Source organism: Salmo salar, chromosome 15 (genome assembly GCF_965601325.2).
Source record: "Salmo salar chromosome 15, fSalSal1, whole genome shotgun sequence".
In the NCBI taxonomy this organism is placed as follows: Eukaryota; Metazoa; Chordata; class Actinopteri; order Salmoniformes; family Salmonidae; genus Salmo; species Salmo salar.
The window spans coordinates 50,276,792-50,291,499 of NC_138305.1; the positions used below are offsets into that span (position 1 = coordinate 50,276,792).

General features: G+C 41.0%; 1 protein-coding gene across 3 annotated transcripts in view; it reads left to right on the forward strand.

Moving 5' to 3' along the window:
* Positions 1-14,708, forward strand: part of LOC106571696 (ankyrin repeat and SOCS box protein 2) — a 42,120-nt gene that overhangs the window by 14,738 nt on the left and 12,674 nt on the right. For all 3 annotated transcript variants that reach the window (XM_014145071.3, XM_082961858.1, XM_014145072.3), the window contains 4 exons: positions 9,316-9,485; positions 10,294-10,449; positions 10,951-11,196; positions 11,356-11,527. In XM_014145071.3, the coding sequence (XP_014000546.1) occupies positions 9,316-9,485; positions 10,294-10,449; positions 10,951-11,196; positions 11,356-11,527 (744 nt within the window). The remainder of the gene's footprint in view (positions 1-9,315; positions 9,486-10,293; positions 10,450-10,950; positions 11,197-11,355; positions 11,528-14,708) is intronic.

The following is a 14,708-nucleotide window of genomic DNA, read 5'->3' on the forward strand; positions in this document are numbered from 1 at the left end:
AGAGGCGGTATTGTGCCTTCTTCCACCACACTGTCTGTGTGGGTGAACCATTTCAGTTTGTCAGTGATGTGTATGCCGAGGAACTTAAAACTTTCCACCTTCTCCACTGCTGTCACGTCGATGTGGATAGGGGGGTGCTCCCTCTGCTGTTTCCTGAAGTCCACGATCATCTCCTTTGTTTTGTTGACGTTGAGTGAGAGGTTATTTTCCTGACACCATACTCCGAGAGCCCTCACCTCCTCCCTGTAGGCTGTCTCGTCATTGTTTGTAATCAAGCCTACTACTATTGTGTCATCAGCAAACTTGATGATTGAGTTGGAGGCGTGCACGGCCACACAGTCATGGGTGAACTGGGAGAACAGGAGGGGGCTGAGCACGCACCCTTGTGGGGCCCCAGTGTTGACGATCAGCGAAGTGGAGATGTTGTTTCCTACCCTCACCACCTAGAGGTGGCCCATCAGGAAGTCCAGGACCCAGTTGCACAGGGCGGGGTTGAGAACCAGGGCCTCAAGCTTAATGATAAGCATGGAGGGTACTACGGTGTTGAATGCTGAGCTATTGTCAATGAACAGCACTCATACATACAGTTGAAGTCGGAAGTTTACATACACTTAGGTTGGAGTCAATAAAACTATTTTTTCAACCACTCCACAAATTTCTTGTTAACAAACTATAGTTTTGTAAAGTCGATTAGGACATCTACTTTGTGCATGACACAAGTATTTTTTCCAAAAATTGTTTACAGACAGATTATTTCACTTGTAATTCAATGCATCACAACTCCAGTGGATCAGAAGTTTACATACACTAAGTTGACTGTGCCACTAAGTTGACAACTTGGAAAATTCCATAAAATGATGTCATGGCTTTAGAAGCGTCTGATAGGCTAATTGACATCATTTGAGTCAATTGGAGGTGTACCTGTGGATTTATTTCTAGGCCTACCTTCAAACTCAGTGCCTCTTTGCTTGACATCATGGGAAAATCTAAAGAAATCAGCCAAGACCTCAGAAAAAAAAATGGTAGACCCTATACAAGTCTGGTTCATCCTTGGGAGCAATTTCCAAACGCCTGAAGGTACCACGGTCATCTGTACAAACAATAGTATGCAAGTATAAAGACCATGGGACCACGCAGCCGTCATTCCATTCAGGAAGGAGACGCGTTCTGTCTCCTAGAGATGAAGGTACTTTGGTGCGAAAAGTACAAATCAATCCCAGAACAACAGCTAAGGACCTTGTGAAGATGCTGGAGGAAACCGGTACAAAAGTATCTATATCCACAGTAAAACAAGTCCTATATCGGCATAACCTGAAAGGCCGCTCAGCAAGGAAGAAGCCACTGCTCTAAAACCGCCATAAAAAAGCCAGACTACGGTTTGCAACTGCACATGGGGACAAAGATCGTACTTTTTGGAGAAATTTCCTCTGGTCTGATGAAACAAAAATAGAACTGTTTGGCCATAATGACCATCGTTATGTTTGGAGGAAAAAGGGCGAGGCTTGCAAGCCAAAAAACACCATCCCAACCGTGAAGCACGGGGGTGGCAGCATCAAGTTGTGGGGGTGCTTTGCTGCAGGAGTGGTGCACTTCACAAAATAGATGGCTTCATGAGGGAGGAAAATTATGTGGATATATTGAAGCAACATCTCAAGACATCAGTCAGGAAGTTAAAGCTTGGTCGCAAATGGGTATTCCAAATGGACAATGACCCCAAGCATACTTCAAAAGTTGTGGCAAAATGGCTTAAGGACAACAAAGTCAAGGTATTGGATTGGCCATCACAAAGCCCTGACCTCAATATTATAGAAAATTTGTGGGCAGAACTGTAAAAAGTGTGTGCGAGCAAGGAGGCCAACAAACCGGACTCAGTTACACCAGCTCTGTCAGGAGGAATGGGCCAAAATTCACCCAACTTATTGTGGGAAGCTTGTGGAAGGCTACCCGAAATGTTTGACCCAAGTTAAACAATTTAAAGGCAATGCTACCAAATACTAATTGAGTGCATGTAAACTTCTGACCCACTGGGAATGTGATGAAAGAAATAAAAGCTGGAATAAATCATTCTCCCTACTATTATTCTGACATTTCACATTCTTAAAATAAAGTGTTGATCCTAACTGGCGTAAGACAAGGAATTTTTGCAAGGATTAAATGTCAGGAATTGTGAAAACTGAGTTTAAATGTTTTTGGCAAAGGTGTATGTAAACTTCCGACTTCAACTGTAGGTATTCCTCTTGTCGAGATGGGATAAGGCAGTGCAGTGTGATGGTGATTGCATCGTCTGTGGACCCATTGGGGCGGTAAGCAAATTGAAGTGGGTCTAGGGTGACAGGTAAGGTGGAGGCGATATGATCCTTGACTAGTCTCTCAAAGCACTTCACGATGACAGAAGTGAGTGCTACGGGGCGATAGTAATTTAGTTCAGTTACTTTTCCTTTCTTGGGTACAGGAACAATGGTGGCCATCTTGAAGGCTGTGGGGACAGCAGACTGGGATAGTGAGAGATTGAATATGTCCGTAAACACAGCAGCCAGCTGGTCTGCGCATGCTCTGAGTACGCGGCTAGGGATGCCGTCTGGGCCGGCAGTCTTGCGAGGGTTAACATGTTTAAATGTCTTACTCACGTCGGCCACAGAGAAGGAGAGACCACAGTCCTTGGTAGCGGGCCGTGTCAGTGGCACTGTATTATCCTCAAAACGGGCAAAGAAGGTGTTTAGTTTGTCTGGAAGAAAGACGTCGGAGTCCGTGACGTGGCGGGTTTTCCTTTAGTGGTCTATGATTGTCTGTAGACCCTGCCACATACGTCTCGTGTCTGAGCCGTTGAATTGCGACTCCACTTTTTCTCTATACGGACATTTTGCTTGTTTGCGGAGGGATTAACTACAATGTTTGTATTCTGCCATATTCCCAGTCACCGTTCCATTGTTAAATGCGGTGGTTTGCGCATTCAGTTTTGATTGAATTCCGCCATCTATCCATGGTTTCTGGTTAGCGTAGGTTTTAATAATGTAATGAAACAGCAGGGAGCAGGTCTCAATCCCTCGACCTTCTAGCCCGAAGTCCAGCGCGCTATCGACTGTGCCGCAAAAGCATGCTCATGCGGCAGAGTCAACATCCACGCTTATAAACCCAGGGTCGTTACAATACTGTTGCTTACTGTTTCTTGTGGAGCTAGCTAGTACACACTAGCTAGCTAACTAGCTAGTATATGCTAGCTAGCTATTACACACTAACTGGGCTAGCTAGCTAGTACACACTAGCTAGTACCTAGCTTCAAATCATGAATGTAATTTCACTACGCGTGCTGTTGGTTGTGGTAACACACCATACTCTCTGGCACCATTCAACATCCTGCCTGACCTCGCATGTCTCACAGCATCTGTGGCGTGAGAAGGTAACTGCTGGAGCCAGACCCTTTTGAAATATTGCACAATCCAGGTATGCAAAGCTCTTAGAGACTTACCAAAAAAGACTCACAGTTGTAATCACTGTGAAGGGTGTTTCTATCATGTATTGCATACTTATCAAATCAAGATATATTAGTATATATTGTTTCATTAAAATATTAATAAATTCAAGTCGGGTGAGTACTTATAATAGGCACTGTATCTCACATCTAGCAGGAGGAGGAAATATGACGACGTTGCAGTGACTCACTTGGTGGAAAGCGCATGCTGGCATATCACAGGCAATGGCTCCATTTAGTACGTGCCAGAGGCAAAGGAGTAAGTGTGTCCTTTCACAAAATACAACAAATATTGCTTTCACACCAAGACATGAACACTTTAGGATAGGTAATGATGTTTGTATAATATGTGATGACATTTGTTGTACGTTTTACATTATTTTCCCACTTTATAGGATACAAACCTGCTGGGAAAGATCTGTTGAAGGGAAATTCCACTACTTTTAACCTCATCTCAGGCACCATATCAGTGTCTACATATGTTAAAATGACGCATTCCAAGTGCGAATTACGGGAGAGATTGAGAAAATGGCTCCTCTAAAGGCAACAAATGTCCAACTTTAGGGGGTCTCTAAATATACAGAATTTGACAGAGACCCGTGCCGACAGCAAGATGCATCAATCTCACGTCATACTCTTTTTGGCCAAATGGCATCAGATACATGGGCTGCACATAGTGAGAGAGGGGCGCTGTTTCGCTCGCTCGGATGCTTTCAGCCACTTACTTGCGAATTGAAGGAAAATGATGAAACATGATATGATAGTTTATTTTTATTGTTCACATTTTGGGGGAGCATGGCTTGCCTTGGCATCCATGAATACACACCTCTGTAGTAGGCCATATGACAATCGCTGAATGTCATTACACTTATGGTGTTTGGAAAGAGACATCTGTTACATTCATCAAATAGAGCATGCACAGTTTGGATGCTGGAATTATTTTGATGCCGCAGGTATCCTACTTTTTTAAGTGATTAGTTTAACAATCAGATGAAAACATCATGACTGGTTGTGTTCATGCCCCAAATGTAATACATTTTACCCTTAAATTACGGCTTTACGATAAGGCCCAATATAGAGGCTCCCTCAGATTTCATGGTATAATTCACACTCTGGACGCATTTCTACATTCTGTAGTTAAAAGGCTAAGGCTGTGTGATCAAACCACCAGTTCCTCCCCTGGAGGCCTACTTTACGAACGCATTATTTCCTTAGCTGCTGCTCTCCCTTTAGTAACTCTCAATCGTGAATGATAATTCTTCACAGTCATCACATGCCTGCTAAACCTTTTGATCTCAATCAGTTTCATGGGAATATTAATTAATATTTTCTTGAATTATGTAGTGTTGCATCGTGAGTGATTTTTAGAGCAGGCCTGGTGGTGCGCACTGAGAGAGAAATGAGAACATTCAAACTATCATCATAAATGTCATAAGAAATTAGGCGGTGCTTTTAACAGTAATGTTATACTATGCTATTATATTCGGTTATGTTATGCAGGACACTAATGAATCATTATGTGATCATGACATTGATTTAGCTTTGATCTAACTTCATTAAAAGAGCATCCTGCAGGCTCTGACATGTTAGTTATTGGAAGGAAGACAAGGAAAGAAATACCCCAAAAAATGTAGTAAAAAAAAATGTCTCCTTGCAAAACAAATGTATACTTTAAATATTTGGAATAATAAAGACCAAAAAATAAATATATATATATATATATAGTGAGGGAAAAAAGTATTTCATCCCTATAATTTTAATGGTAGATTAATTTGAACAGTGAGAGACAGAATAACAACCAAAAAATCCAGAAAAACGCATGTCAAAAATGTTATAAATTGATTTGCTTTTTAATGAGGGAAATAAGTATTTGACCCCCTCTCAATCAGAAAGATTTCTGGCTCCCAGGTGTCTTTTATACAGGTAACGAGCTGAGATTAGGAGCACACTCTTAAAGGGAGTGCTCCTAATCTCAGTTTGTTACCTGTATAAAAGACACAGAAGCAATCAATCAAATCAGATTCCAAACTTTCCACCATGGCAAAGACCAAAGAGCTCTCCAAGGATGTCAGGGACAAGATTGTAGACCTACACAAGGCTGGAATGGGCTACAAGACCATCGCCAAGCAGCTTGGTGAGAAGGTGACAACAGTTGGTGCGATTATTCGCAAATGGAAGAAACACAAAAGAACTGTCAATCTCCCTCGGCCTGGGGCTCCATGCAAGATCTCAACTCGTGGAGTTGCAATGATCATGCGAACGGTGAGGAATCAGCCCAGAACTACACGGGAGGATCTTGTCAATGATCTCAAGGCAGCTTGGACCATAGTCACCAAGAAAACAATTGGTAACACACTACGCCGTGAAGGACTGAAATCCTGCAGCGTCCACAAGGTCCCTCTGCTCAAGAAAGCACATATACATGCCCGTCTGAAGTTTGCCAATGAACATCTGAATGATTCAGAGGACAACTGGGTGAAAGTGTTGTGGTCAGATGAGACCAAATGGAGCTCTTTGGCATCAACTTAACTCGCCGTGTTTGAAGGAGGAGGAATGCTGCCTATGACCCCAAGAACACCATCCCCACCGTCAAACATGGAGGTGGAAACATTATGCTTTGGGGGGTTAAAAAAAAGTATTATTATCATCATCGTTATTATTTTGAACCCACCTCCCACATATGGGGGAGGTGGGTTCAAAATAATAACGATGATGATAATAATATATTTTTTTAAAAGGCACTATTTTCTATCTTATTATTTAAACTACAACACTATTTTCACATACTTTATATAGACACTATGGTGCTGGAGATAATGAATATGAGGTTGAAAAGTAGTGGAATTTTCCTTTAAATTAACCAATACATTTAAAATGTATTACATTGAGATTTTGTGTAACTGGCCTACACCCCATTATGTCAATGTGGGATTATGATTTTAGAAATGTTTACTAATTAATAAAAAATGAAAAGCTGAAATGTTTTGAGTCAATAAGTATTCAACCATTTTGTTATGGCAAATAAAAATAAGTTATAAAAAATGTGATTAATAACCTGTTGGGGCTACAGGTTAGCAATGAACCCTGAGACGGGATTGCTAGCAAGGCTGGAAATTCAAAACATCAAAAATCTAATAATTTCAATTTCTCAAACAATCAACTATTTTCAAAGAGGCTTTACGGCAAAAGCATAAAGTTAGATTATGTTAGGACAGTACATAGCCACAAAAGTACAAACATCCATTTTCAATTCAAGGTCAGGCGTCACCAAAAGCAGAAACCAGCTAAAATTATGCACTAACCTTTGACAATCTCCATCAGATGACACTCCTAGGACATTATGTTATACAATACATGCATTTTTTGTTCCATAAAGTTCATATTTATATCCAAAAACAGCATTTTACAGTAGCGGTGAAATTCAGATTTTTTTCTTCTCTGAAATGCTTCCGGTGAACAACGTTACAAATTACAAAATTACTATTCGAAAACATTGGTAAATTATAATATTGTCATTCAAATATTCATAGTTTAACATTTCGTAAATGCTACTGCATTGCCAGATTTCAAAATAACTTTACTGGGAAATCACAATTTGCAATAAACCGGGTGCTGTGCTAAGAACAATAGGCTAGGCTATACAGGTTAGCACCATCTTGTAACCATGTAATATCAAAATTACTATTGTCAATAATCCCTTACCTTTGATTATCTTCATCCATTGGCACTTCCAGGAATCCCATGTCCACAACAAATGTGGTTTCTTTCAACAAAGTTCATAATTGATGTCCAAATAACTCCAAGTTGTTAGCGCTTCGGTAGGCTACTAAAAAGTAGCGCGGGGGGGGGGGGAAGTCACGGCGAAAAGTTTAAAAAAAAATCTATTTACGTTCGTTCAAACATGTCAAACGTTGTTTAGCATCAATCTTTAGAGCCATTTTTAACGTGAAACATCAGTAATGTTTCAACCCGACCTCTCCTGTGTCTTGAAAAACGTATTTGAAAAATGTATCGCATCACATGATTGCGCAGGTGCAGCCAATAATGAAGTGACGACATCCCAGGGAGGTCAACTTCCCTTCCTTGTCATCCGGTCTCTGTTGATCATAGACGCTTCAAACAACTTTATAAAGATCGCTGACATCTAGTGGAAGCCGTAGGAGTTGCGAAATGAATCCTTTCTCACTGTGGTATCTATTAAACAATGATTAAAAAAAATAGTACAGCCACAAAATTCTTTTTTTCTCTCAGGTTTTCTCAGGTTTTTGCCTGCCATATGAGTTTTGTTATACTTACAGACACCATTCAAACAGTTTTAGAAAATTCATATCCTAGCTTCTGAGTTGGTGTAGGTGGCAGTTAAAAATGGGCACATATTTTTTACAAAATTCTCAATACTGCCCATTAGCCCCAAAAGGGTTTTAACAAGTCGCATACTAAGTTGCATGGACTCGGTGCTTAACAAGTAATACATTGCAAGGACTCACTCTGTGTGCAATAATAGTGTTTAACATTGTTTTTTTAGGACTACCTCATCTCTGTACCCAACATATACAATTACAGTATCTGTAAGGTCCCTCAGTCGAGCAGTGAATTTCAAACACAGATTCAACCACTAAGACCAGGGAGCTTTTCCAATGCCTCACAAAGGGCACCTATTGGTAGACGGGTATAAAACAAAGACATTGAGTATCTCTTTTAGCATGGTGAAGTTATTAATTACAATTTTCATGGTGTATCAATACACTCAGTTACTACAAAGATACAAGGGTCCTTCCTAACTCAGTTGCCAGAGAGGATGTAAACCAGGGATTGGTGACTTTAAAACATTTACAGTTTAATGGCTGTGATAGGAGAAAACTACAATGTTGTTGATCCATACTCAGTTAATACACAATACTAACCTAAATGATAGAGTGAAAAGAAGGAAGCTTCTACAGAATCAAAAATATTCCAAAACATGCATCCTGTTTGCAAAAGGCCCTAAAGTAAAACTGCAAAAAATGTGAATTTGATGTGTTGAATACAAACCGCTTTTTTGGGGGGCAAATCCAAAACAACACATCACTGAGTACCACTCTTCAAATTTTCAAGCATGGTGGTGGCCGCATCATGTACCATGGGTATGCTTGTCATCGGCAAGGACTAGGGAGTTTTTTAGGATAAAAAGAAACGTAATAGAGCTAAGCTCAGGCAAAATCCTAGAGGAAAACCTGGTTGTCTGCTTTCCAACAGACACTGGGAGACAAATTCACCTTTCAGCAGGACAATAACCTAAAACACAAGGCCAAATATACACTGGAGTACAGGAGGTTGGTGGCACCTTAATTGGTGGTAATGACTGGAGCGGAATCAGTGGAATGATATCAAATATATCAAACACATGGTTTCCAAGTGTTTGATGCCATTCCATTTACTCCATTCCAACCATTATTATTAGCTGTTCTCCCCTCAGCAGCCTCCAGTGCTGTCTAGCAATGATCAACAACCAACTTGACAATCCAGGTGTGCAAAGCTCTTAGAGACTTATCTAGAAAAATGCACAGCTTTAAACGCTGCCAAAGGTGATTCTAGCATGTTTTGACTCAGGGGTGTGAATACTTATTTAAATTAGATTTCTGTATTTCATTTTTTATAAATTAACGAAAATGTCTAAAAACATGTTTTCACTTTGTCATTATGGGGTATTGTGTAGATGGGTAAAAAAAGTGAATCCATTTTGAATTCAGACTGTAACACAACCAAATGTGGAATAAGTCAAGGGGTATGAATACTTTCTGAAGGCATTGTATGTGGACTAGGTGTAAAAGGGTAAGTGGGTGATGGTGGGTATGTTTGCCTATTAGGGAAGAGGACACTATTGTGAAAGCCATCCTGAATGGTGATGTGACTACGTTACGAGCTATGGCTAAAGACACCGGGAATAACATACTGCGGCCTGACAAGTATGGATGGATCCCGTTGCACGAGGCTGCATATTATGGCCAAGACCAGTGTGTCAGGGTTCTTCTTGGGGGTAAGTGCAATTCAAAACGCCATAGATGTACATAGTGATGCAAAGTCATTAATTGGATTATTGTTGTTGTCCTTTTTGGTTTAACAATGGACATTTTCTGGGCTCACGTCAATTTTTTCTTCTTCAATTGAACGCCATAGTAGTCCATACCAAATAGTACACCCATTTTAACCCGAAAAGCGCTAACATATTGTTTTGCTTAAAAGCACCAACGTGGGTAATTTTTGACCCCAAATTGGTAGTCATTGCAAAGAAACACTGTCTGTCAAGCATTAACACTTTTCATGTATTAACCTTTTGTAATACAAGTAAATAGATATACATTTTCAGGGTACATACATCTACAACTGTGCCAAATGTTGTGCTTTTACCACAAAGTTTACTATTGAGCCCACATTTTCAGCTTAGCCATGCACTATTAATAATACTGAACTAGCAACCTTTCGGTTACTGGCCCAATGCTTTAACCACTACGCAACGTGCGACCCCTCACTGGTATACAAAATAAATATAATTTTTAATTCCTCCATATTAACACAGAAATCATGATAAATTATATGTTTTTGTCTGTAAGTAGTTGGTTGACAAAGTAAAAAAAACATTCAGAAGCATTAAAAAAAGGGTTTCGAAATTATGTTATTCTAAATTTACCCCTGTGGGCGCTTTTAGGGTTAACATTTAATTACCAAGTATTTTACAGTTTTCCATGTAAATGCCAGCTAAATAGCTGACTTTAAAAAACGGTATAAAATAAAGTAAAAACCTAATCTCATGTTTGTCTCCTGTGTTCTTCTTTCCACTTTTCAAGCTCAACCTGGAATGATTAACAAATGCGACCTGAAAGGCCAGACTGCTCTTATCTTGGCGGTGGGCAGGGAAAGGGTGGCCTGTGTAAAGGCGCTTCTGGAGAAAGGGGCAGACCCAGAACTCGCCACCAAGGAGAGAGAGACCCCCCTCTACAAAGGTAACACATTTGCCTTAGAGACCTACTAAGACCTATATCTTCCAACCTCTTTGTCATTATCCTTTTATTCTAAGTGTAGTAAGTCATAGACTACTTGACTGATAGTAAAATAACTTGTTGGGCAGCAACACTGTGAGAAAACTGGCTATAAAACTTGCCTTTGGGTTGGCTGGGCTGCAGATTTGAAAGAAAATCACTGGTATAAGAAACATGGTGGTGGAAAATCTCTCCAGACCATGCCTACACCGATCAAATGCTTTTACATTTGTGGGGAGTACTAGTGAACAAGTGCACACTTCCGGAGAAAGGAGAGGTGATTGGAAGACCAATACAACTACACCTAAAATCTGCCATTACAGATTCGCTCTCCCAGTACCTGCAAACTGTACCCTGGGAATAACCTCAAACCCTTGTTTAGGAAACACTGCCTACCATGACTAACAAAGGCTGGGAAATCTTCCATTTCTCCCCTGTCTGTCAATCTTTGACCGTATTCCACAGCTTGTGAAAGGGAGAATGCTGAGATTGTGGCCATGCTTCTGAATCACGGTGCTGTGGTGAACAAACACTGCATCCAGGGCTGGACGGCTCTCCAGGAGGCTGTGAGCCGCAACAGTGTGGAGATATGTGAGATGTTGGTCCAGGCCGGGGCTAAGCTCAGCCCAACCAACATGTACGGTATCACGCCCCTGTTTACTGCAGCCCAGAGTGGATGCGTGGAAACACTTCGATTTCTCATTAAACACGGTACGATTTTCCCCTCGAAAAGCGGGTGAATTCTGTAGGCCAAATGACATTACACCGAATTGAGACAGTCCACAGACCACATAGAGCTGTTATGGGGCTCTAACCATGGATCTTTGGTTGACGTTTCTTGCTGTATGTTACACTGAATATATGTTGTAGGTGCTGATATCAACAGCGAGGCCAGTGATGGGGCCACAGCTCTGTATGAGGCGGCTAAGAATGGCCATGAAGACATTGTGAAGCTTCTTCTTTCTCAGAATGCTGATGCCAACAAAGCGGGCAAGAAAGGACTTCTGCCACTACATATCGCTGCCCAACGAGGAACTGATGGGTAGGCGCAATTGGCTTAAATAACCTTGAAATATGGGAAGACATCCCCGCACAGACATCCCCGCACAGTACACTTAAAGGGATAGTTCGCCCAAATTACAAAATTACATATTGCTTTCTTTACCCTGAGAGCAGTCTGTGGACAAGGTATGACAGCAATCCATGCTTTGTTTACCTGGCCACTGTTTCCAAATGCTGTGGCACAAATCCAAGGCAATGCTACCGATTAGCATTTTTCGCACTTCAAGTCCAAATCAGCTCAATAAAGTTACTTATAGATGATTTTTGATGATGTATGTCTCATTATATGAGAGGCACAGTGCCTTCAGAAAGTATTCATACCCTTTGTCTTATTCCACATTGTGTGTTAAAGCCTGAATTCAAAATTGATTAAATCATTTTTTTTCTCTCACCCATCTACACGCAAAACCCCATAACAACAAAGCGAAACCATGTTTTTAGAATTTGTCATATTTATTGAAAATGAAATACAGAAATATCTCATTTACATAACTATTCACACCTCTGAGTCAATACTATGTAGAAAAACCTTTGGCAGAGATTACAGCTTTGAGTCATCTTGGGTATGTGGGTATCAGTTTTGTACATCTGGATTTGGGGATTTTCCCCCTTGCAGATTTTCTCAAGCTGTTAAATTACATGGGGAGAGGAGATGAACAGTGTAATGTAGTGAACATTATGCCATAATCCAGCATGTGTATTCGTACTGTGGGATTCCAGTTCCATGTTTTACAGTAGCCAGACAGTGGGAGTGATATGCCATGTGAGCCATGTGATGTCAGCATACTAGTGAGCAAAGTTAAACTAAAGTATACTAATGCCCCGACCTCAGTTCTTATAAACATAAGTAATCTAAACAGCGTGAAACGCACAAGAGAAGAATGCAATATACAAGACAAACTACGTACCTATGTGAGTAAACACAGATAGCATCAACAGCCTAGCTAACATCATAATCAGCTAACATCGTACATTACGGTACAATACCACGATAGCTAGAGCCCAACTCAATCGGCTCGAGGTGGAAAAAAATGGATCAACAGATTCAAGAATTTTCTAGTTGCATTAGACATTGCGGATAACACACAGAAAATGGCATTACTGTTACACTATGCAGGGTCGGATGTGTACGATATACTTGACAAACTGCAAGATACTGGAGCAGCTGATGACTATGTTACAGCTGTAGCCAAGCTCAATGCATATTTATGAAACCTACGTTTTCAGACAAGCAAGACAAATTAAAATGAAACCTTGGATGCTTACCACACAAGATTGAAGCAATTAGCATCCACCGGATGGGGCTAAAAGATGGTTCAATGGTTCTCCAACAACCACTTGATACAGGCAACGCACAAGAGATGTCGGATAAACAAGCTGCAGGCATGGAGAATGCTCATTCAAAATCACAAAAATAACTTTCAGTGTGCGCTGTACAAAATAAAAAATATAACAAAAGCCAGGGCTACAAAAATGAAAGCGACAAAAGTCAAAACAGAAAACGCAATAACTGTGGAGAAAAATTCCCACAACAATGGAGGACAAACAAATTGCCCAGCAAGTGGGGAAAAAAGGAAAGTGTGGAAAGTGTGGAATGGATGTGGAAAGTTAAATCACTTAAATAAATGCTGTAGATCACAGACCACCGAGTCCACTCCTCCAGTTGCTGAAAAACTAACCCAACAGCTTCCGAAACACAAAGTGCATAAAGTGCAGTCACAAGATGACAAAAAGACACAAAAACAAGACACCTCACCAAGCTCTGATGATGATTATGTTTATGTTGTGTGTACACCACACATCCAAGTTACCATTATGAACACAACTGTGGATGTTATTGTTGATTCGGGAGCAAGCGTTAACATTTGATGTCACATATGACAAGTTAAAGCCCAGCTGTGAATTAAAACAGGCTAAAGCAAACATATTTGCTTATGGCTCCGAACCACTTCCACTGAGAGGAAAATTCACAGCACCAGTCCGCTCCAAGACTAAGATGGTGGATACCACTTTCTATGTAGTCAAAGGTGACTCTGGTTCACTACTTCGCTGTCAGACAGCAACAGACCTTGGACTTCTGAAAATAATAAACTCTCTGTGCACGCCAAGTGAACCAGCGGATGGTTCATAAGCCAGTTTACAAACGAATACCAGGACCTCTTCCAAGGCATTGGATAACTCAAAGACCTTCAAGTGAGGCTGCACATTGATGACATAGTTCAAACAGCAGTACAACCACACAGGAGGATTCCTTTCCACATGAGAGAAAAAGTTCAACAGGAGCTTGACACACTACAAAGCCAAGACATCATTGAAAAAAAACAGCGAGCCAAAGCCATGGGTATCCCAGACCAAAACCCAAGACCCCTGGTAAAGTTTGAGTCTGTGTCGTCATGCGCCTTCTGAACACAGCAATACAACGTGAATGACAAATCACACCAACGGTTGATGATCTCATCCATGATCTGAATGGAGCAGTGGTGTTCTCCAAGCTAGATCTTAATGCTGGATACCACCAGCTTGAGTTACATCTAGACTCAAGATATATCACAACCGTCACTACACATACTGGCCTCTGGAGATACACCAGACTAAACTTTGGCATAAATTCAGCTGCCAAGGTGTTTCAAAATGCAATACAGCAAGTGCTGCAAGGCATTCCCAACGTGAGAAACATGAGCGATGACACCCTAGTCTAAGGTAGACCTCAAGATGAACACAACACAAGTCTCAAAGCTTTGTTTCAGAGATTGAGAGAGAAAAATCTCACGCTGAACAAAGAAAAATGTGAATACAGCAAAACAACACTTCAGTTTTACGGCTATGTTTTCTCTGAGAAGGGCATTTCAGCGGATCCAAAGAAAATCAAAGCCATACAGAATCTGCCAGAACCTCAAAATGTCCCGGAAGTTTGCAGTCTACTGGGTATGATACAATACTGCTCACGGTTCATCCCAGACGTCGCAACAACCGCACAGCCTCTTTGTGAGCTCACAAGAAAAGGTCACACCTGGTCTTGGAGACCAAAGCGATGGAAAAATGAAGAACACGTCTGATGCAGCACACGACGACATCCTACTTTGACCCAGCCAAGAGGTCGACACTGTTAGTTGATGCCAGCCAAGTTGATTTAGGTGCCATACTAAGTCAGCACAACCCTA